Source organism: Entelurus aequoreus, linkage group LG25, assembly GCF_033978785.1.
Source record: "Entelurus aequoreus isolate RoL-2023_Sb linkage group LG25, RoL_Eaeq_v1.1, whole genome shotgun sequence".
NCBI classification, from domain to species: Eukaryota; Metazoa; Chordata; class Actinopteri; order Syngnathiformes; family Syngnathidae; genus Entelurus; species Entelurus aequoreus.
Window position 1 is genome coordinate 18,071,403 of NC_084755.1, and position 21,525 is coordinate 18,092,927.

General features: G+C 37.5%; 1 protein-coding gene across 1 annotated transcript in view; it reads left to right on the top strand.

Moving 5' to 3' along the window:
• Positions 1 to 3,551: 3,551 nt before the first annotated feature.
• Positions 3,552 to 21,525, top strand: part of LOC133642213 (ras-related protein Rab-26-like) — a 139,131-nt gene continuing 121,157 nt past the window's right edge. The window contains exons 1-2 of the mRNA XM_062036294.1: positions 3,552 to 4,104; positions 13,163 to 13,273. Of these exons, the coding sequence (XP_061892278.1) occupies positions 3,931 to 4,104; positions 13,163 to 13,273 (285 nt within the window). The 5' untranslated portion in view covers positions 3,552 to 3,930. The remainder of the gene's footprint in view (positions 4,105 to 13,162; positions 13,274 to 21,525) is intronic.

Below are 21,525 nucleotides of genomic sequence, written 5' to 3' on the forward strand. Positions count from 1 at the left end.
CATGTGTGTGTGTGTGTGGGGGGGGGGTTAGATTCAGAGTGGTCTAGAGGGCCCTTTAGGGGTCTTGTGGATGGGGGCCCAGAATGTTGTACAACACCCGTGCATACAAGTGAATTGTCGTAATGGGAAATCTACACATTATGTTCATTAAAGAAAAAATAGGTACTTCTTTTTGAATGTGTCACCAAAAATCCAAATAAAAAGCAGATCAGAGTTGATGCTCTGATGCTTGCTGAACTGATGTCTTGTGCAAACTCGTACATACACCGGTTTTCTCCACCAAATTTCAGAATTGTATAACACGTGTTATACCATCGATTTGACACAGTATAACTTCCGTAGTATAGTATAGCATAATATATGTACTTTTTTAGTCTTAGCAGCTAACTTTGACATATTTATGTGAACTCATGTCGACACGTTTGTAACGGATTCTTACGTCTCTTCGTCCACGTCCCACGTTCCCTCCTAAATGTCCAGCTGTTGCCATGGCGGACAGCTGCCGAGGCGGCAGAACGAATCTCAGCTGTCAAGCGGGAATGAGCTGCAGAGGTTGCTGGATTTTGGGGAGGAGGGATAACGCGTTGATGTTTATGCCATGCAGAGAGAGTGAGCCTATTAAGTTGCTGGGGTATAACAAAGCTTGCGGAATTCTCAAATAACCTAATGAGGTTGTCTTCAAAGGTTGTATATTCACTACAGAGGATTCAAGTTGGACTGAAATGATTGAGGCCTTGCCAGAAGTCAACACTCACACACATACACACACACACACCCTCACATGACTTTGAACCTTTACAAATGTAATTTTTACATCTGCAAACAAAGCTCTGTGGGATGTGATCTCTTAGCAAACTATTGATGAAGTCTGACAGGCTGCCATTTGAACACAAAGCCTTATGGTCAAATTCAATATTGTAACGCAGACGTGATTAGAGAAAGGGTGGGAATTAAAGGAAGGCATGGCTTTATGGCCTGGTCTGCTGTTTGCTCAGATTAAATGTAAACAATCAAATGAAGTCAGTATGTTTACATAAGAACATGATATGTGCATCCTCTTAATAATCATTCTTTGCATTTACCTGTATAAACATTACATGCCAGTGGTTCTTAAACTTTTTTTCACCAATTACCTCCTCAGAAAACACTTGGCTCTCCGAGTACACCACCATAATGACCAACATTGAAATGCAGTAGTGCAGTAGGCCTAGGTAATCATTAAAAAACAAAGCAGAGGTTTTATTTACCAGGATATTTAAAATGCTTGTCCACTGTAACATTACACACAGTCAAAACACTGTTTGAATGTAGGAAAATAAAATACTGTACTTTTATCAAGTGATTCTTAGGCGTACCACTAGATCAGGGGTGTCCAAACTTTTTCCACTGAGGGCCGCACACTGAAAAATCAAAGCAAGCGTGGGCCATTTTGATATTTTTTATTTGAAAAACCAATACAATGTATGTATAAAACATATACATTTAGGCCTCCACTCAGGCTTCATGGTCAAAAAAATATTAAAAATGTGTAATTATTTATTATTATTATTATTATTATTATTATTATTATTATTATTATTATTATTATTATTATTATTATTATTACTCAAGGTTTAAATCTCTAGATCAACATTAGATCTATCTGTCAATATAACGTTGTTAAAGGTTTAAGTTGTGTGCCCTTTTTGTCAAAGAAAATCCTGTTTTTTATGGGGAAAACACAAAATATACAACATGTTCACCCAATACAGATTTTAAATGGAATATTTGAGATTATATAATAATTGGAGCCTTAAAAAGGTCAATAACTCATAACAACATTGATTTTAACTAATTATTATTTTTTGAGCAATGACACTTAAAAAAAAAAATCCCACTAAAATCTCATTAAAGTGTTAAAAAATAATTTATAATTTTTTTTTTTACTTTTAACACAATAATCTCGAGATCACCTTCAGATGCATCCGTCAATTATAAGTTTTATTGTTGTTTATGTTTTTTGTTTGTTCGTTTTCGGCCCTTCTTTAAAAAAAAAAAAAAAAACAGCTTAGTTTTTTTATATGGCAAACACAAAATATGCAACATTTTCCCCAAAAAATATCTCAAAGTGGAATGTGACGTAATTGGAGCCTTGAATAGGTCAATCATTCATAATGACACTGATTTTGATTCATTATTATTTAAAAAAAAAAAAGAAACTGCATGGCAACTTATGTTATTAGAGTCAACAACGCAACATTTTCTTGTTACATTTCACCTGTTTGCTCTTTTATACCACTGTTTATGTTTTGTTTAGTTTGTTATCGTATGTTTAGAATGTGTCGTGGGGCCATTAAAAAATTACCTGCGGGCCGCAAATGGCCCCCGGGCCGCACTTTGGACACCCGTGCACTAGATGGAGCCCTAATACTATTGGTTTGCATACCACACTTTGAGAATTACTGACATAGGCTACATATAATGTATATATAAAATCATTAATTGTTGTTATATATTCAAATATCTGAATCATAGTCATTGTGTGCAATCATATTCAGTGCAGTTTAAAAACAAAAACAAATGAATAATAAAATTGAATAGAATGAATGAATGAATAAAAAAACTTGTTCCGAATTACAGTATATATTTAGCTGCTATATATAGATAAAATTAGGCTACATATACTGTATATATAAAATCATTAATTGTTGTTATAGATTCAAATATCTGAATCATAGTCATTGTGTGCAATCATATTCAGTGCAATTTAAAAAAAAAAAAAAAAAGAATAATACAATTGAATAGAATGAATGAATGAATAAAAAAAACGTGTTCGGAATTATATATTTAGCTGCTATATACATGTATAGATAACAAGTATTGCACAATTAGTTTGATAAATGTTTCACGATGGGTTCATTCAAAACCTAACAAAAAAACAACAATATTTCTCATGTGGGCTATTGCTCATGGAGGGCTACAAAGCAGCAGTTATTGTTGATTTATTATTGCCACTAACCTGTGATGTACAACAAATATATTATTTTGCTTGTAACTTTTTGCAATCATTGTTTTTATTTTAACTTTTGATTCCCTACTATTCAATGTCGGCCCATCATTGGCAAACTGTGGCTTTTGGGTGTCATCGTCTTATATTGTTTTGTTGCCCTCTTGTGGAACAAAATTGTAGTCACGCCCTACAGTTCTTCAAGTGTCAACATGTGTTAAAAAAAAATTAAAAAAATAAAGTATATATGAAAACATTACCAACAATACAATATTACTACAAATAATACCATAACGTAATAATATAACTTGTAAACTGCAATACGGTAAATAATGTTATATTTGTGTATCAAATATTATGAATGATTGTGTCCAATTGTATTAATTTTATTCATGTGTTGATTTCCAAGGGTGCTAACAAGTATGTCAATGTGTATTTAAAAAACGATCTAATTAATTTACATTCAAATACAAGTGTATTGTTATTTCAGCACCATGGACAGCTCATTCCTATGCGCTTTTTGTATTTGACTTTCCTGTATGTTATTAATACAAGTGACGTTTGTGTGCGTGTGCACGTTTGTGTGCGTGTGCGTGTGCGTGTGGGTGTGTGCGTGTGTGCGTGCGTGTGTGCGCAACAGAAGCAGCGCCCCCTTTTGTCATGTCGCGTTCACTGTCAAGGTGCGTTCACTTGCTCCTTCAGTGTGCAGAGTGGAACAAGCTGCCGGTATAGAAATACATTTTAAAAACGGTCTATGTCCACTAGCTTCATGTTTTAGGTTCTGTTAAAACAAGTAAGCTTCTTATTTCTATTTTGTTGCAACTTTTGCGTCCATTCAAGCAAAAGCTGAGGTTTTTTTTGTTCATTTATTTTTTTTAAGAATCATCCAGTTGCTTTTTTTTTTTGTGCCCCAAGTTGAACGTTTTTTTTTTTTTTTGGAGGACATGTCTCGCAAGAAGGCTGGCAGGGGTAAACACACAAGCAGCCCCGTCGGGAAAGGCAGTGGTGGTGAGAAAGGTGCGAGGAGCAGCCCCGCTATTGTGCAGATGAACGGGGTGGTCCATCCCAGCAGACCCCCCATCAGCAGCAGCAGCGAGTTTTATGACATTGCATTTAAGGTAAGGAAAGATCCAATGCAAGTTGGTGTAAAATGGTGTTTTTATGTCAACATTACTTCTTGTTTATTATTGTGGTTGTAGTAGCATAGAAGAAAGCCGCTTGCAATATTGTTGGATGGCTTTTTCAGATATTTTACATGCAAGAGACAAACTAACACTTTACACTTACACTTGTTTATAATTTATGATGCAGTACATTTATACACCACTGAAAACTGTCAGAAAAAAAATAAAATTTTGATATAAATGTTGTATTATAATTGTAATATTAATTTATATTTGTACTTTTTTAATAAATTGTATATTTTCAATATTATTACTATTTATTTAAACATATATTTTAATGTATTGTTTCTATTGTTATGTTTAAATCGATACTTTGTGTGGAAGAATAACGTTTTAAATGTGATTAAATAGTCACATTTGAGGATTTTAACATCACAATATTTAGCTTATTCAGTTAATATTTTTCTATGCATAAATAATGATGTATCCATATTTTATTTGCATGCCCTGACTCAGTGTTTTTCAACCACTGTGCCGCGGAAATACAGTCTGGTGTGCCGTGGGAGATTATGTAATTTCACCTAATTGGGTTAAAAAAACATTTTTTGCAAACCAGTAATTATAATCCGCAAATAATGTGCCGTTGATGAGTGTCTGTGCTGTCTACAACTCGGCAGAGTAACCATGTAATATTCTTCCATACCAGTAGGTGGCAGCAGGTAGCTAATTGCTTTGTAGATGTCGGGAGGCAGCGTGTAGGTAAAAAGGTATCAACGCTTGAACCAAAAATTCAAAAAAGGCAAGTGCCGCGAAGAAAAGTCATTGAAGCTTAGGGAAGGCTACGCAAAACGACAATAAAACTGAACTGGCTGCAAAGTAAACAAAAACAGAATGCTGGACGACAGCAAAAACTTACAGCGCGTGGAGCAGACGGCGTCCACAAAGTACAGCCGTACATGACATGACAATCAACAATGTCCACACAAAGAAGGATAGCGTCCGCACGACTTAAATCGTCTTGATTGCGAAAACAAAGCAGGTGCGGGGAATGTTCAAGGAAGACATGAAACCGCTCCAGGAAAATACCAACAAAACAGGAAAAGCCACCAAAATAGGAGCGCAAGACAAGAACTAAAACGCTACACAGAGGAAAACACCAAAAACCTCCAAATAAGTCACGGCGTGATGTGACAGGTCGTGACAGCACACCTACTTTGAGACAAGAGCTATATTGATGCATGCTTGGTTATGGTTTAAAGCAGGGGTGGGCAATTAATTTTTACCGGGGGCCGCATGAGCAACCCAAGCACTGCTGGAGGGCCACATCCACAATATTTCAATTCAATTTTGCTCAATATTATTTTTGATATATACCGTAAGATAAATAATAATAATAATAATAATAATAGTAATACTTCAACATAGTGTGTGTAACAGCATTCCATGACTAATATAAATAAATTAACATTAATAATAAATGACAGTAAAATAAGCACACGTATGACTGAGGAGTCATAGTGTAACTTTGTGTGGTGTTTGAGTTGTCCGACTTTTTGTGTGGCCATAAACGCACCAGTGGCTTAGTGGTATGCGTGTTGGTGACACATGACAAGTTGCTTTTGGCCTGGTTTGTACGGCAGAAAATGACTAGTTTTTCCAGATAGAAGTGTTTTATTCATGTTTTTGGTGTGGTTATGTCCGAATATAAACAGTTTTGCTCAATAAAGTGATGGATATAATTCCTGTCCTCGAAGCATCTCGATAGACGTTACAATAATTGAACGGTGTTCAATTGAACGGTGTTGACGAACACCGTTAGGGCCGCTTGTTGTCACTGTCACTCAAAGTTGCATTGCAAAATTACATAGAATAAATATGTTTATTTTGTTTAGAATTCAGATGGGATTTGATTTGGTGCGCGGCATATATTTGCTGCGCGCAGCGGACGCTTGAGCAGTGCGCAATTGCGCAGGCGCGCACCTTAGAGGGAACGTTGCTTGGCAGTCCATGTCTTGTTGGAAACACGCCATTCTTCATCAACTTTTCTCTTTTTAGCGTCTCGGGTGTAAAGCGTGCATCACTTGTCGCTGCATGTGCACCTTCACTCGCAGGTTACACACGCCCATAAATAATACTTTTCAAAATAAAAGCAGCACAGTTGTATTGCGCGCACGACATAGATGTTTTTTCAACTTTATTTTGTAATTTGCGATTGCAGCTGTTCACATTCACTCACAATCACGCATACGTCCACACGGAAGTAATACAAATAACGATTTTCAAAACAAAAGCAGCACCGTTGTATTGCACACTCGACATAGATACTTTTTTAAATGTATTTTGTAATTTATAATTGGCCTCACGCGGGCCGGACAGGGACGCACAAAGGGCCGGATGTGGCCCGCGGGCCGCAGAATGCCCAGGTCTGGTTTAAAGTCATACCCAACAATTGCGAGAACGACTTTTTAATTGTCAACATTGGCTGCTGAGTTTAATTTTTCAATGATTTTTACTGGTTGTGTGCCTCAGGATTTTTTCAATGTAAAACATGTGCCTTTGCTCAGAAAAGGTTGAAAAACACTGCCCTACCTAACGTTGTGGCCAATCGTCTATTTTCAAGATTCCACATGTTTGTTGTTTTCCAGGCCTTCCTTCCGAACAAGCTCCTTTATGCGTTAAACTGCAGCACACTCCTGACACCAGCTGTGTCAATAGACGATCGATGGCGCAGAGAGGTGCACACCACCTGATAGCACACACAAACAAACACACACAAACAGACAGGCAACACACATGGTGTGCTCTGACCCCGGTGCGTGCAGTCGTGCGATTAAAAGTGTCACTGTCTTCAAGACCGAAAATTTCAAAAAACACTTTCTCCCGGAGTCTGTCTCCAGGGACCCGTGCAACCTACGCGTACATTTGAAGCAGCTGTTTGATGTGTGCAAGAATAACTCACTTGTTCCAGTTTTCCAGTTCAAATGCCAATAAGGAGACAAAACACGTCATATTTGATCGTCACTAGACATACACTGTAGTGAAATGATGACAGCTTCCTATGGGATGTGTTGACCTGCTATGACGTATCATCTGTTACCGGATCGTATGTCATTCAGTGTGCAGGGATGAGCTCACTCTGAATGTTCTAAACTCCTGTTTCCATGTATTTTTGTTGTATCGGGCTGTGCTTCCCATATCTGGCCTCGTAGTGTACTTCTTCAAATATCAAAGCCCTTGAAGCTGAATCCACAGCACCTCTGCTGGTTGCAGCCAAGTACTGCACTCTATTCGCGTCAGTCGGTTCATCTTTAAAGGACCCACAGCGTCCAGATCATCCAGACTTCACAAACAAGTTTTTTTGCTCCTGAAAATTAATCTAGCAGTCATTTCCCAAAATATCAATTAGTTTATGAGCAACTAGGCAAGGCAAGGCAACTTTATTTGAATAGCGCTTTTCATACACAAGGCAGACTCAAAGTGCTTCACAGACAACAAAGTGAAATGAAAGAAAATAAAAGCAAAATTAAAATGCAGACAATAAAAATACAAATAAAACCAGTGCAGATGTTAAAAGTTAAAAGATTAAAAGATTTAGCTGAAAGCTAAGGTGAACATAAAAGTCTTCAGTCTAGTTTTAAAAGTAGTCAGAGTTGGGGAAAGTCTGACATCTTCAGGAAGTTTATTCCAGCTATTTGTTGCATAGTGACTGAATGATGCTCTCCCTTGATTTGAGTTTACTCTTGGAACCGCTAACAGATTGGTCTCAGAAGATCTTAGTGATCTAGAGGGCTTATATAGTGGGAGCATATCAGTGATATACTTGGGCCCTAGACCATGTAGTGATTTATATGTGAGCAGGAGGATTTTGAAATCAATTCTCTGATGTACAGGGAGCCAATGTAAGGATTTAAGAATTGGTGTAATGTGCTCACATTTTTTGGTCTTTGTTAGAACTCTAGCAGCAGCGTTCTGAACAAGCTGTAGCTGCCTGACAGTTTTTTTGGGAAGACCTGCAAGGAGACCATTACAATAGTCTAGCCTACTGGTAATAAAGGCATGTACAAGTTTTTCCAAGTCTGGAGCTGACTTGAGCCCTCTAAGTCTTTTTACATTTTTGAGGTGATAGTAGGCCGATTTTGTTACTGATTTGATGTGACTGTCGAAATGTAAATCCGAATCTAAAATAACCCCAAGATTTCTGGCTTTATTTGAGGTTTTCAGGGACAGTGATTGAAGGTGTTGGATGACTTTAAACCTTTCTTTTTTAGCACCAAAAACAATTATCTCAGTTTTATCCTCATTTAGTTGTGGGAAATGTTGGCACATCCAGTGTTTGACTTGCTCAATGCACTGGCACAGAAGATCTATGGGGCGATAGTCATTTGGTGATAGCGCTACATAGATTTGGGTGTCATCGGCATAGCAATGATGGTCAATGTTATTATTTTGCATGATTTGTCCTAGTGGGAGCATATAGATGTTAAATAAAGTCGACCCCAAGATTGAACCTTGGTTGGTTCTGATACAAAGTCACCAATGGAAACAAAATAGTTCCTATCTTGTAGATATGACTACTAATTGTACTTTAAAAGCCATGGCCAGACTTTATAATTGATAATGTTGTGATGTCATCTACAGAACTAGAGCACATTTCCCCGCAGAAAAAACGTGAATAAAGGCGTGTAAAATTACAAACCTCGTTTCCATATGAGTTGGGAAATTGTGTTAGATGTAAATATAAACGGAATACAATGATTTGCAAATCCTTTTCAACCCATATTCAATTGAATGCACTACAAAGACAAGATATTTGATGTTCAAACTCATAAACTTTATTTTTTTTTTGCAAATAATAATTAACTTAGAATTTCATGACTGCAACACGTGCCAAAGTAGTTGGGAAAGGGCATGTTCACCACTGTGTTACATGGCCTTTCCTTTTAACAACACTCGGTAAACGTTTGGGAACTGAGGAGACACATTTTTTAAGCTTCTCAGGTGGAATTCTTTCCCATTCTTGCTTGATGTACAGCTTAAGTTGTTCAACAGTCCGGGGGTCTCCGTTGTGGTATTTTAGGCTTCATTATGTGCCACATATTTTCAATGGGAGACAGGTCTGGACTACAGGCAGGCCAGTCTAGTACCCACACTCTTTTACTATGAAGCCACATTGATGTAACACGTGGCTTGGCATTGTCTTGCTGAAATAAGCAGGGGCGTCCATGGTAACGTTGCTTGAATGGCAACATATGTTGCTCCAAAACCTGTATGTACCTTTCAGCATTAATGGCGCCTTCACTGATGTGTAAGTTACCCATGTCTTGGGCACTAATACACCCCCATACCATCACAGATGCTGGCTTTTCAACTTTTCACCTATAACAATCCGGATCGTTATTTTCCTCTTTGGTCCGGAGGACACGACGTCCACAGTTTCCAAAAACAATTTGAAATGTGGACTCGTCAGACCACAGAACATTTTTCCACTTTGTATCAGTCCATCTTAGATGAGCTCAGGCCCAGCGAACCCGACTGCATTTCTGGGTGTTGTTGATAAACGGTTTTCGCCTTGCATAGGAGAGTTTTAACTTGCACTTACAGATGTAGCGACCAACTGTAGTTACTGACAGTGGGTTTCTGAAGTGTTCCTGAGCCCATGTGGTGATGTCCTTTACACACTGATGTCGCTTGTTGGTGCAGTACAGCCTGAGGGATCGAAGGTCACGGGCTTAGCTGCTTACGTGCAGTGATTTCTCCAGATTCTCTGAACCCTTTGATGATATTACGGACCGTAGATGGTGAAATCCCTAAATTCCTTGCAATAGCTGCTTGAGAACGTTTTTTCTTAAACTTTTCAACAATTTGCTCACGCATTTGTTGACAAAGTGGTGACCCTCGCCCCATCCTTGTTTGTGAATTACTGTGCATTTCATGGAATCTACTTTTTACCCAATCATGGCACCCACCTGTTCCCAATTTGCCTGTTCACCTGTGGGATGTTCCAAATAAGTGTTTGATGAGCATTCCTCAACTTTATCAGTATTTATTGCCACCTTTCCCAACTTCCTTGTCACGTGTTGCTGGCATCAACTTCTAAAGTTAATGATTATTTGCACAAAAAAAAAAAGTTTATCAGTTTGAACATCAAATATGTTGTCTTTGTAGCATATTCAACTGAATATGGGTTGAAAATGATTTGCAAATCATTGTATTCCGTTTATATTTACATCTAACACAATTTCCCAACTCATATGGAAACAGGGTTTGTACTATATGAGTACGTATTTTCTATTGTTTCATTGAATATAAAACAGCAAAGTCAATTTGGCTGTCATCTGTTTTAATTATGAGACACAATTGTGTCAAAATCTTGATTTTTTTTTTCATGCTTGAAATACGAAATTACTACTTTAAAAAAGTAGTTTTAAACTCGTGAGTGTTGATGACACAGCTTTGCAACAGTTGATATTCTAGTTTCAAGCATGTTTTACTCAATATAGGTCATAAAATCTCAGCAACAAGCTGTAATATCTTACTGAGATCATTTAGGACCAAAACCCTTAAAACAAGTAAAAGACAAATATAAAATCTGCTCAGTGAGAAGAATTATCTTATCAGACAGAAAATAAGCAAATATCACCCTTATTTGAGATACTTAATCTTACTTAGATTTCAGTTTTTGCAGTGTATGAAATAGGTGCCAATTTTGTCAGCATTTGAGGGGCCCTTTATTAAGCAATCACCTCCACACAATCGACGTTAATCTCAAGATTTTTTCCTCATGCCTATCAGTGAGACAGGCTTATTGCTCAGAGTGCCTTTGATGATGTCGGCAGGCACCGGAGAAAGAAGAGATGAACAGCTGCACAAATAAAAATCTACTATTTATAGGCTAAAATAAAAGAGCATGTGGTCGCCGTGTGGCATCCCATCACTCATATCCGTTCGTGTAACTATGCTAGGTTGAATTTCCTTCTGCCCGAATGCAGCTGGGATAGGCTCCAGCACCCCCGACCCCGAGATGGACAAGTGGTAAAAAATGGATGGATGGATATATCCTAATCTTGTCTCCAATTTAAACCATTTGTTTTTCCCCTTAGAGCCTCCCTGTGTTCAAGGACTTATTTATTGCGTTTGTTAACAGTAACAAAAACAACAAAAGATTTTTGTTAGTACAAAATTATTGATCTCACCACAGTAGTATCAACCATATTCTGATACTATAATTGGTATCGTAAGAGCTCTAGCTTGCGGTTAGCGGTTGGCATATTTTCCTACGATGTGTAGTGCAGCATGTTTAGCTAGGCCTCGTCCTCCAGTGATAATGTAATTTGTAAGAAACCTAGTTTATTTGCTGCCATGGAGGCGAAGATTGCTTACGTAAAATCGGTTTAGCACTGTGGAGGGACGTTAGCCGCCAGCGAGAATGTCCGTTGAAGATGTGGTCGTTGACAATTGTGCGGGGCACAGCTAAAATGTTGTCATCAACATGCATTATCACGATAGAACGATGGTATTAAAAGCTCTATCATCGGCCAAATATAAATCATTTAAATCAGGGGTGTCAAACTCATTTAAGATCGGGGCCCACATGGAAAAAAAATATACTCCCAAGTGGGCCAGACTGGTAAAATCAAGGCACGATAACTTAAAAATAGAGACAACTTCATATTGTTTTCTTTGTTTAAAAATAGAACAAGAACATTCTGAAACGTTGAAAGAGCCATATTGGACCAAAAATACAAAAAACAAATCTGTCTGGAGCTGCAAAAAATGAAAAGTCTTATATACAGTAAGTGTTATCAGTTGCTCTGTTGATTGCTATTCTGAATGTTGCTGGGTCGGGTTTGATTTTGGAATTGGAATTGCATTATTGCATTATTATAGTATTGCTGTGTATTGTTTTGTTGGATTGCTTAATAAAAAGAAAAAATAAAAAATAAAAAAAGTCTTATATAAGTGTTATAATGAAGGCAACGCATGATGTAAGTGACTATATTAGCTATAATAGCCTACTATCAAAATTACTATGTGTCGCAGGCTGAAGCAAATCTTCGTTGACAGAAATGTTGAAATGTTATATTTATTCTACACATTTTTACAACATTATAAACCATTAGTGAATTAGAGGCTACTCAAAAGGTGAGAACTCCTGGAAATGACTGGCTTTTAATGGCCAAAGGTATAGATGTGTGTGTCCAAGTTTAAGGAAAGAACAGACGGTCTTCTTCTAATGGATTTATTACAATCTTTAGCAAGCTAGGTAATGTGTGCTGTGGTCTGGAACAACATGGCACAGAAACAACTATCTGAAATGTAGCCAATAGTACATACAGTTAATGTGTCACGAGAAATGTAAATATAAATTAAATACACAGAGGACATAAGTAAAGGAAATTAAATGAGTTAAAATATACCTACAAATGAGGCATAATGATGCAGTATGTGCATACAGCTAGCCTAAATAGCATTTTAGCATTGATTAGCTTGCAGTCATGCACTGACCAAGTCCACACAAGTCAATAACATCAACCTAGCTCACCTTTGTGCATTCACGCACAGTATAAAAGGTTTGGTGGACAAAATGCGACAAAGGAGTGGAACATTTTACATGTAAACAAACTGTTCCACACTCTGGGGAGTTCAAGAACGGCCGAAATTGGCAGGACAAAACGATGTTCTCCAAATACTCTCATCAGTGAAGCATACATACAAACATATTAAACAGTGGGCTTTCTAACAATTGGGAAGGTTTGTGTCATGTTTGTCCTCAAACAAAAACATTTATTTTTCCCCTATGTTTTTCCATTTTCAATCTTTTTTGAAAAATGCTCCATGGAGCCACTAGGGCGGCACTAAAAGCCGCGAACCACGGGTTGCTGAACCCCGCCCTAACCCAAGTGCAAGGCATAATCAACACACTACTGTCTTTACCTTCATGGGGCTACTAAAATAATTGCTCATGTCAAAAGTTAGAGCCAGCCGAGTACAACTGAGGTTTTCTGAAGTAGCAAGTAACTCATAAATTCCCCCGACTGTTTTTCTTGTGCAGGTGATGCTCATCGGCGACTCAGGTGTGGGCAAAACTTGCCTGTTGGTCCGCTTTAAAGACGGAGCCTTCTTGGCCGGCAGCTTCATCTCCACAGTGGGCATCGACTTCCGGGTATGTTGGCACACATCTTGCACAGGAGCAATAGAACAAGGTCACATGTGCAACAGGGATTTATTTTTTTTCAACAATCCCCTATGAATAGTAGCATGTATTGATTTCCTAAATTAGTCCGACTTGATTTATATTTGAAGCTACTTCCAGTCGGTGTCCATGTGCCAGTTTCATGGTCCCACTTGGCCAAGGAAAGAGAACGTGTCCAGCCTCTGGTAATGCTCTCAATGGGTAGATACATTGCACAGGTGTCATTTGTTGCTCAGTTAGATATGCCAATCTAATTAAATTGTCAAAATGCAACAACTCACAAAGAAACACAACGGTGTAGACCAGGGGTGCTCAAACTTGTTCCACTGAGGGCCACAGACTGACAAATCAAAGGATGCAGGGACCATGAATACCATGAATCAATTACCATGAATTGATTAACGTGGGCCCCGACTTAAACAAGTTGAAAAACTTATTCGGGTGTTACCATTTAGTGGTCAATTGTACGGAATATGTACTGTACTGTGCAATATACTAATAAAAGTTTCAATCAATCAATCAATCAAACCATTTTGGTCGTTTTCGACTTCAAAATCAGTGCAATATACAGATTTCCTTTCAATAAACTAAAACATGCAATTTTGTTAGAAATTGCGTCTTAATATTGACGAGCCGAACTGAAATGCTAACAGTTAGCATGCTGGCTATACAGTGTCAAGTAACAAAAAAAAATGTGCAAATAGAGTTAAAAAAAAGTTTTATGCTAATAGGACTATGCTAACATGTTAACATTAACATGATTACAGTTAGCATTTGTGAAATATCAAAAAATATGACTCTGCTAAATTAGCTTAAAAAAATAACTAACCCGGTAATGTTAGCGTGTTAAAATGCTAACTGTAACATGCGTCAAGTACCAACATATATTACTCTCAGTTGTGTACCTGGAAAAAAATTTTAAAATGTTAGCCTGCATCAAGTAACTAAATATGACAGAGGTATAAACCTACTAGTGTTGTCCCGATACCAATATTTTGGTACCGGTACCAAAATATTTCGGTACTTTTCGGTACTTTTCTAAATAAAGGGGACCACAAAAAATGTCATTATTGGCTTTATTTTAACAAAAAAATCTTAGGGTACATTAAACATATGTTTCTTATTGCAAGTTTGTCCTTAAATAAAATAGTGAACATACAAGACAACTTGTCTTTTATTAGTAAGTAAACAAACAAAGGCTCCTAATTGCAGTAACATATTGTATCATTCTATTATTTTGTCAAAATTATTAAGGACAAGTGGTAGAAAATGAATTATTAATCGACTTGTTCATTTACTGTTAATATCTGCTTACTTTCTCTTTTAACATGTTCTATCTACACTTCTGTAAAAATGTAATAATCACTTATTCTTCTGTTGTTTGGATGTTTTACATTAGTTTTGTATCATACCACAAATGTGGGTATCAATCCGATACCAAGGAGTTACAGGATCATACATTGGCCATACTCAAAGTCCTCATTTGTCCAGGGACATATTTCCTGAGTTTATAAACATAATATCATTTTTTTTTAAACGAAAGAAGATTTTGTGATGCTAAAATATATCGATGTAATCATAGTAGTATCGAGTAGATACGCTCCTGCACTTGGTATCATTACAGTGGATGTTAGGTGTAGATGCACCAATGGCGTATGTTTATATTGTAGCGTCCCAGAAGAGTCGGTGCTGCAGGGAATTCTGGGAATTTGTTCTGTAGCGTTTATGTTGTGTTGCGCTGCAAATATTCTTGTCATTGTTGTTTAGTGTGGTCTCATTATATGGCACATGTTTATGACAGTGTTGCCGTTGTTCATACAGCCAAACTTAGTGTGACATGTATGGCTGTTGATTAAGTATGCCCTTCGTTCACATGTAATCAGTATGTTCAAAGTTAAGATTAGAATGTTAACGATAGTGCAACTAGCCGTTAAAAAAATTAACTAGGGGCCGCACTTTGGACACCACTAGTGTAGACAACCACAATGTACACCAGCAGTTGTTCATACTGTATATGCACCATGATGGTAGGGATGAGTACCTTTCACATTTGAATCGGTACCATATCGATTGCCGATACCCAATAATTGATACAGATACTTAACAGTTTACATTTTGGGTACTTTTGTGTGTGTTCAAATGTATAAATAAATGTTAATTGCTTGAAAAAAAGAACACCGAGCTGTGCTGTACAGTTTTTATCTTGTTTTGTTACACTTCTGTGTCTCGTTTGCAAGTACTGTACTGTATTACATAGTCGACTTTGCATTCAGTTGCAATTCCAAGTCGTTAGATGACAGTAGTCAGGAAGTAGTCTTTGCTATTAATTTGAAAGTGCCAGTCTTTTCTTTTGTTGGACCCTACAACGTGTTTGTACTGTAAGTATTGCATTTAATACACACCAGATGTTTGATTGTAACATGCATCTTAGTTGTAGTTTTCATTGCCAAATTTGAAAGTGTCAAAATCGCTATGTAAAATCGCTAATGCTAATTGCTAGCGTGTCTACGGCAGTTCCAATGTAAGTTAGTATCGAGCTAGCACATTTACTGAATTTTTAAACGAATGCATTTTGTGCACACATTTTTATTTAATAAAATTGTCAGCATAATTTGAAGTAAAAAAAAAAAAATTCAGTTCACAAAATTCAAACGCAAAAAATGCGTGACTGCCATCTACTGGTCACAATTATCATTACACCATGTACCAAATAAAATTGCTTCGAGGTCAGTAAGCACAACCAGAACTATGCCGTAGATTAGGAGCACCGGGTTATAAGGAACACTGTCAATTTTTGGAGAAAATGAAAGGATTTGAAGTGCGCCTTATAGTCCGAAAAATACGGTAATTTTTTTACGTTTGTATTCTGTGAACTGATTTTTTTTAATTGAACGAAAATTTGTGAGCAAAATGTGTGCGTTTAAAAATGCAGTTTTTCAAAATACAGTGTTAAAATTAAAAATAATTATGTGTAAAATCGTTGTATAATAATTTAGTGTAAAAAAAATAAAAAAAATCAATATATAAGAATTTAGTGTAGTAATATTTGTTATCACTTCCAAGAAATTTAGACTGACGCAAATGATCGTGTCTCAGAATCAGCCAATGAGGTGCTTCAGTGTTAATTAACCAAAAGTGGGTCTTGAGTTGTGAACCAAATATTTCTGCAAGGAATTTGTCCATACCTATTTTTTTAAACTGAATTTTTATGCACTGAAAATCTCAGCACACTTTTTTTACATTTACTTTTTTTCACAATTTATTTTAATGCACTGATTTTTTTCTTTTTTTTACACTGAATTTTTTTTTACAGTGAATCTTTACACATTGAATTTCAAAACACTATATTTTGACACAATGCATTTTTAAACACACAAATACACTATATTGCCAAAAGTATTTGGCCACCCATCCAAATGATCAGAATCAGGTGTCCTAATCACTTGGCCCGGTCACAGGTGTATAGAATCAAGCACTCAATTCAGTGTTTAAAAAAAACGCTTACCTAATAAAGACACAAAATAACCTCCATACAAGACTACTATGCACCCTCCAATCATCTAATACTAAGCAGTTCCAGTAAAACTATCTTTATAAAATCTGGCACGTCTATCAGTGGAATAAACCTAATATTTTTATAAGAGCAGGATTTTTTTGGTCCAGCTTTTGTGTTCTGCTAACGACACAGAAGTCCTTTCAATGTAGTCTGCTCCTATGCCAGATGACAACTTGATTCAATTACTCACAGCTATGTGACATGAATACATTCCTCCTTCTCTGGGTTCCTCTTTGCTTCTTTCTGCATGGCTTCCTGTTCAAAATGTAAGGAGGTTCATCGCTGTCTTTTTTTTTTTCTACACTGAATTTATGTACCGTATTTTTTGGACCATAGGGCGCGCCGGATTAAAAGGTGCATTAAAGGGGTCATATTGGGGCGGTATAGCTCGGTTGGTAGAGTGGCCGTGCCAGCAACTTGAGGGTTCCAGGTTCGATCCCTGCTTCCGCCATCCTAGTCACTGCCGTTGTGTCCTTGGGCAAGACACTTTACCCACCTGCTCCCAGTGCCACCCACACTGGTTTAAATGTAACTTAGATATTGGGTTTCACTATGTAAAGTGCTTTGTGTCACTAGAGAAAAGCGCTATATAAATATAATTCACTTCACTTCACTTCATGTTATGATTTTTTCCTAAATTAAAAACTAGAGATGTCCGATAATGGCTTTTTTGCCGATATCCGATATTTCGATATTGTCCAACTCTTAATTACCAATTCCGATATCAACCGATACCGATATATACAGTCATGGAAATAACACATTATTATGCCTAATTTTGTTGTGATGCCCCGCCGGATGCATTAAACAATGTAACAAGGTTTTCCAAAATAAATCAACTCAAGTTATGGAAAAAAAATGCCAACATGGCACTGCCATATTTATTATTGAAGCCACAAAGTGCATTATTTTTTTAAACATGCCTCAAAACAGCCGAGTTAGTGCTGCAAGGGGTTCTGGGCGTTTATGTTGTGTTACGGTGCGGATGTTCTCCCGAAATGTGTTTGTCATTCTTGTTTGGTGTGGGTTCACAGCGTGGCGCATATTTGTAACAGTGTTAAAGTTGTTTATACAACCACCCTCAGTGTGACCTGTATGGCTGTTGACCAAGTATGGCTTGCATTCACTTGTGTGTGTGTGAAAAGCCGTAGATATTAGGTGACTGAGCCGGCACGCAAAGGCAGTGCCTTTAAGGTTTATTGGCGCTCTGTACTTCTCCCTACGTCCGTGTACACAGTGGCTTTTAAAAAGTCATACATTTTACTTTTTGAAACCGATACCGATAATTTTGAACCGATACCGATAATTTCCGATGTTACATTTTAAAGCATTTATCGGCCGATAATATCGGCAGTCTGATATTATCGAACAACCCTATTAAAACACTATCTTTGGTCTACATAACATGTAATGGTGGTTCTTTGGTCAAAAGATGGAGCTAACTGTTTTAATGACATTCAGACTTTACTTAAATCAATAACGGAGCAGCCTCTCCTCATCCGTGGCTCACTAGTGCAACCGACCGGAACCCTCTAAAAACTAAAGTTCCATGGGTGAATAATGTAAACCCTCTACAGTTTTTAGCGCTTTGATAGCTAGTCTACTGACAGATATAAGTAAGGACTTTACACTAATTTATATTAGAAATGGCAACAGAGGAGAATGAATGTCACATAAGGAGATAGAGAAAAAGAAGAAGCCTATCGACTACGGACTACAATTGCGGACGTGCGCACATTTTCAGGACTTATGCAGATCCCAAATACACATCAGCAGGTACCAGAAGGTAAGAAAAGTTGGTTTTTGATAATATTGCGATCCAAAACGCCAGGTAATATGTCAGCTAATGGGTGCCCTTTTGCGGTCCTTATACACACACCATAGTAATACTCGTGTATTTAATGCGTCGACAATCCATCAAGTGGTGTGGCTTCATGCTTACCGTAGTCGTACTAAAAACATTTTGACAGATTTTTGAGCGCCGTGTGTAATGTTCTATATTCTCAATGGAACAATTTGTCATGTCTGTGTGATCATGTTTTGTTTTGGTTATGTTCGGTTTGGGTTTTGGACTCTTTGTGCACTCTTGTTTGTTTTGTTTCCATGACAACCCATTAGTTTTCACCTGTCCTCATGTCACGCACCTGATTCATTTGGACTCACACACCTGTCATTAATCATGTTCAAGACTATTTAAGCCGATAGTTGCCAGGAAGTCAGCCTGGCGACATTAACTCTGTTTGACTTCTGCTACCCATAGTTCCATGCCAAGTGAGTTTTGTCTATTTTCATGTTTTGATTGATTGATTGAGACTTTTATTAGTAGGTTGCACAGCGAAGTACATATTCCGTACAATTGACCACTAAATGGTAACACCCGAATAAGTTTTTCAACTTGTTTAAGTCGGGGTCCACTTAAATTGATTCATGATACAGATATATACTATCATATATACTATCATCATAATACAGTCATCACACAAGATAATCACATTGAATTATTTACATTATTTACAATCAGGAGTGGGGGGGTGGGGGGGGTGGGGATATGGACATCAAGTAGTGGACAGAGAGAGAGAGAGAGAGAGAGAGAGAGAGAGAGGGATCAGAAGGCATAAGAAAAAGAATCTGCATTTGATTGTTTACATTTGATTATTAGCAATCCGGGGAGGGTGTTAGTTTAGGGTTGTAGCTGCCTGGAGGTGAACTTTTATAGCGGTTTTGAAGGAGGATAGAGATGCCCTTTCTTTTATACCTGTTGGGAGCGCATTCCACATTGATGTGGCATAGAAAGAGAATGAGTTAAGACCTTTGTTAGTTCGGAATCTGGGTTTAAGTTTTTGTTTATTGTCCATAGTTTTGCCTTTGTGGTAGTTTTTGTTTCTTAGCCAAGTTTATCTCCGCCTTTTGTGTGTACCCTTTCTGTAGTTAGTGTTAAAATAAAATGATGTCCTTACCTTCACGCCATGTCCACTTCTATTCTTGCATCTCGGGAAAACAAAACCCTCACAGACCACGTTATGACACATTTAAGGTTTTGGTGTTGTTTACTGCCATCATATTGCAGTTCACACGTATCTCTTATGTGTGACTGCCATCTACTGGTCACGCTTATTACACCATGTACCAAATAAAATTACTTCGAGGTCAGTAAGCACAACCAGAATTAGGCCGTAGATTAGGCGCACCGGATTACAAAATGCACTGTCGATTTTTGGAGAAAATTAAAGGATTTTAAGTTAAAGTTAAAGTACCAATGATTGTCACACACACACTAGGTGTGGCAAAATTATTCTCTGCATTTGACCCATCACCCTTGATCACCCCCTGGGAGGTGAGGGGAGCAGTGGGCAGCAGCGGTGGCTGCGCCTGGGAATTTTTTTGGTGATTTAACCCCCAATTCCAACCCTTGATGCTGAGTGCCAAGCAGGGAGGTAATGGGTCCCATTTTTATAGTCTTTGGTATGACTTGGCCGGGGTTTGAACTCACAACCTACCGATCTCAGGGCGGACACTCTAACCACTGTGCCTTATAGTCTGAAAAATACGGTACATTTTTTTACGTTTGAATTCTGTGAACTGATTTTGTTTCATTGGATGAAATTTGTGAGCAAAATGTGTGCGTTTGAAAATGCAGTTTTTCAAAATACAGTGTTAAAATAAAAAAAATCAATCCGTGAAAATTATGTGTAAAATCATTGTATAATAATTTAGTGTAAAAAGAAAAAAATCAATATATAAGAATTTAGTGTAGTAATATTTGTTGTCACTTCCAAGAAATTTAGAATGACGCAAATGATCGTGTCTCAGAATCAGCCAATGAAGTGCTTCAGTGTTAATTAACCAAAAGTGGGTCTTGAGTTGTGAACCAAATATTTCTGCACTGAATTTTTCCATACCTATTTTTTTAAACTGAATTTTTATGCACTGAAAAACTCAGCACAGTTTTTTTAAATGGACTTTTTTTTACAATTTTAATGGACTGATTTTTTTTTTCTTACACTGAATTTTTTTTATAGTGAATTTTTACACATTGAAATTCAAAACACTATATTTTGACAAAATGCATTTTTAAACACACAAATACACTATATTTCCAAAAGTATTTGGCCACCCATCCAAATGATCAGAATCAGGTGTCCTAATCACTTGGCCACAGGTGTGTAAAATCAAACACTTAGGCATGGAGATTGTTTCGACAAACATTTGTGAAAGAATTAGATCCAGTGAAAGGAACTTTCTCCAGGATACCAAAACATTTTGGACAAATCCAGGCTCCCAACCTTGTGGGAACAGCTTGGAGCGGGCCCCTTCCTCTTCCAACATGACTGTGCACCAGTGCACAAAAGCAAGGTCCATAAAGACATAGATGACAGAATCTGGTGTGGATGAACTTGACTGGCCTGCACAGAGTCCTGACCTGAACTCGATAGAACACCTTTGGGATGAATTACAACGGAGACTGAGAGCCAGGCCTTCTCGACCAACATCAGTGTGTGACCTCACCAATGCGCTTTTGGAAGAATGGTGGAAAATTCCTATGAACACACTCCGCGACCTTGTGGACAGCCTTTCCAGAAGAGTTGAAGCTGTAATAGCTGTAAAATATGGACCGACATCATATTGAACCCTATGGGTTAGGAATGGGATGTGTTGCGTTTGACCA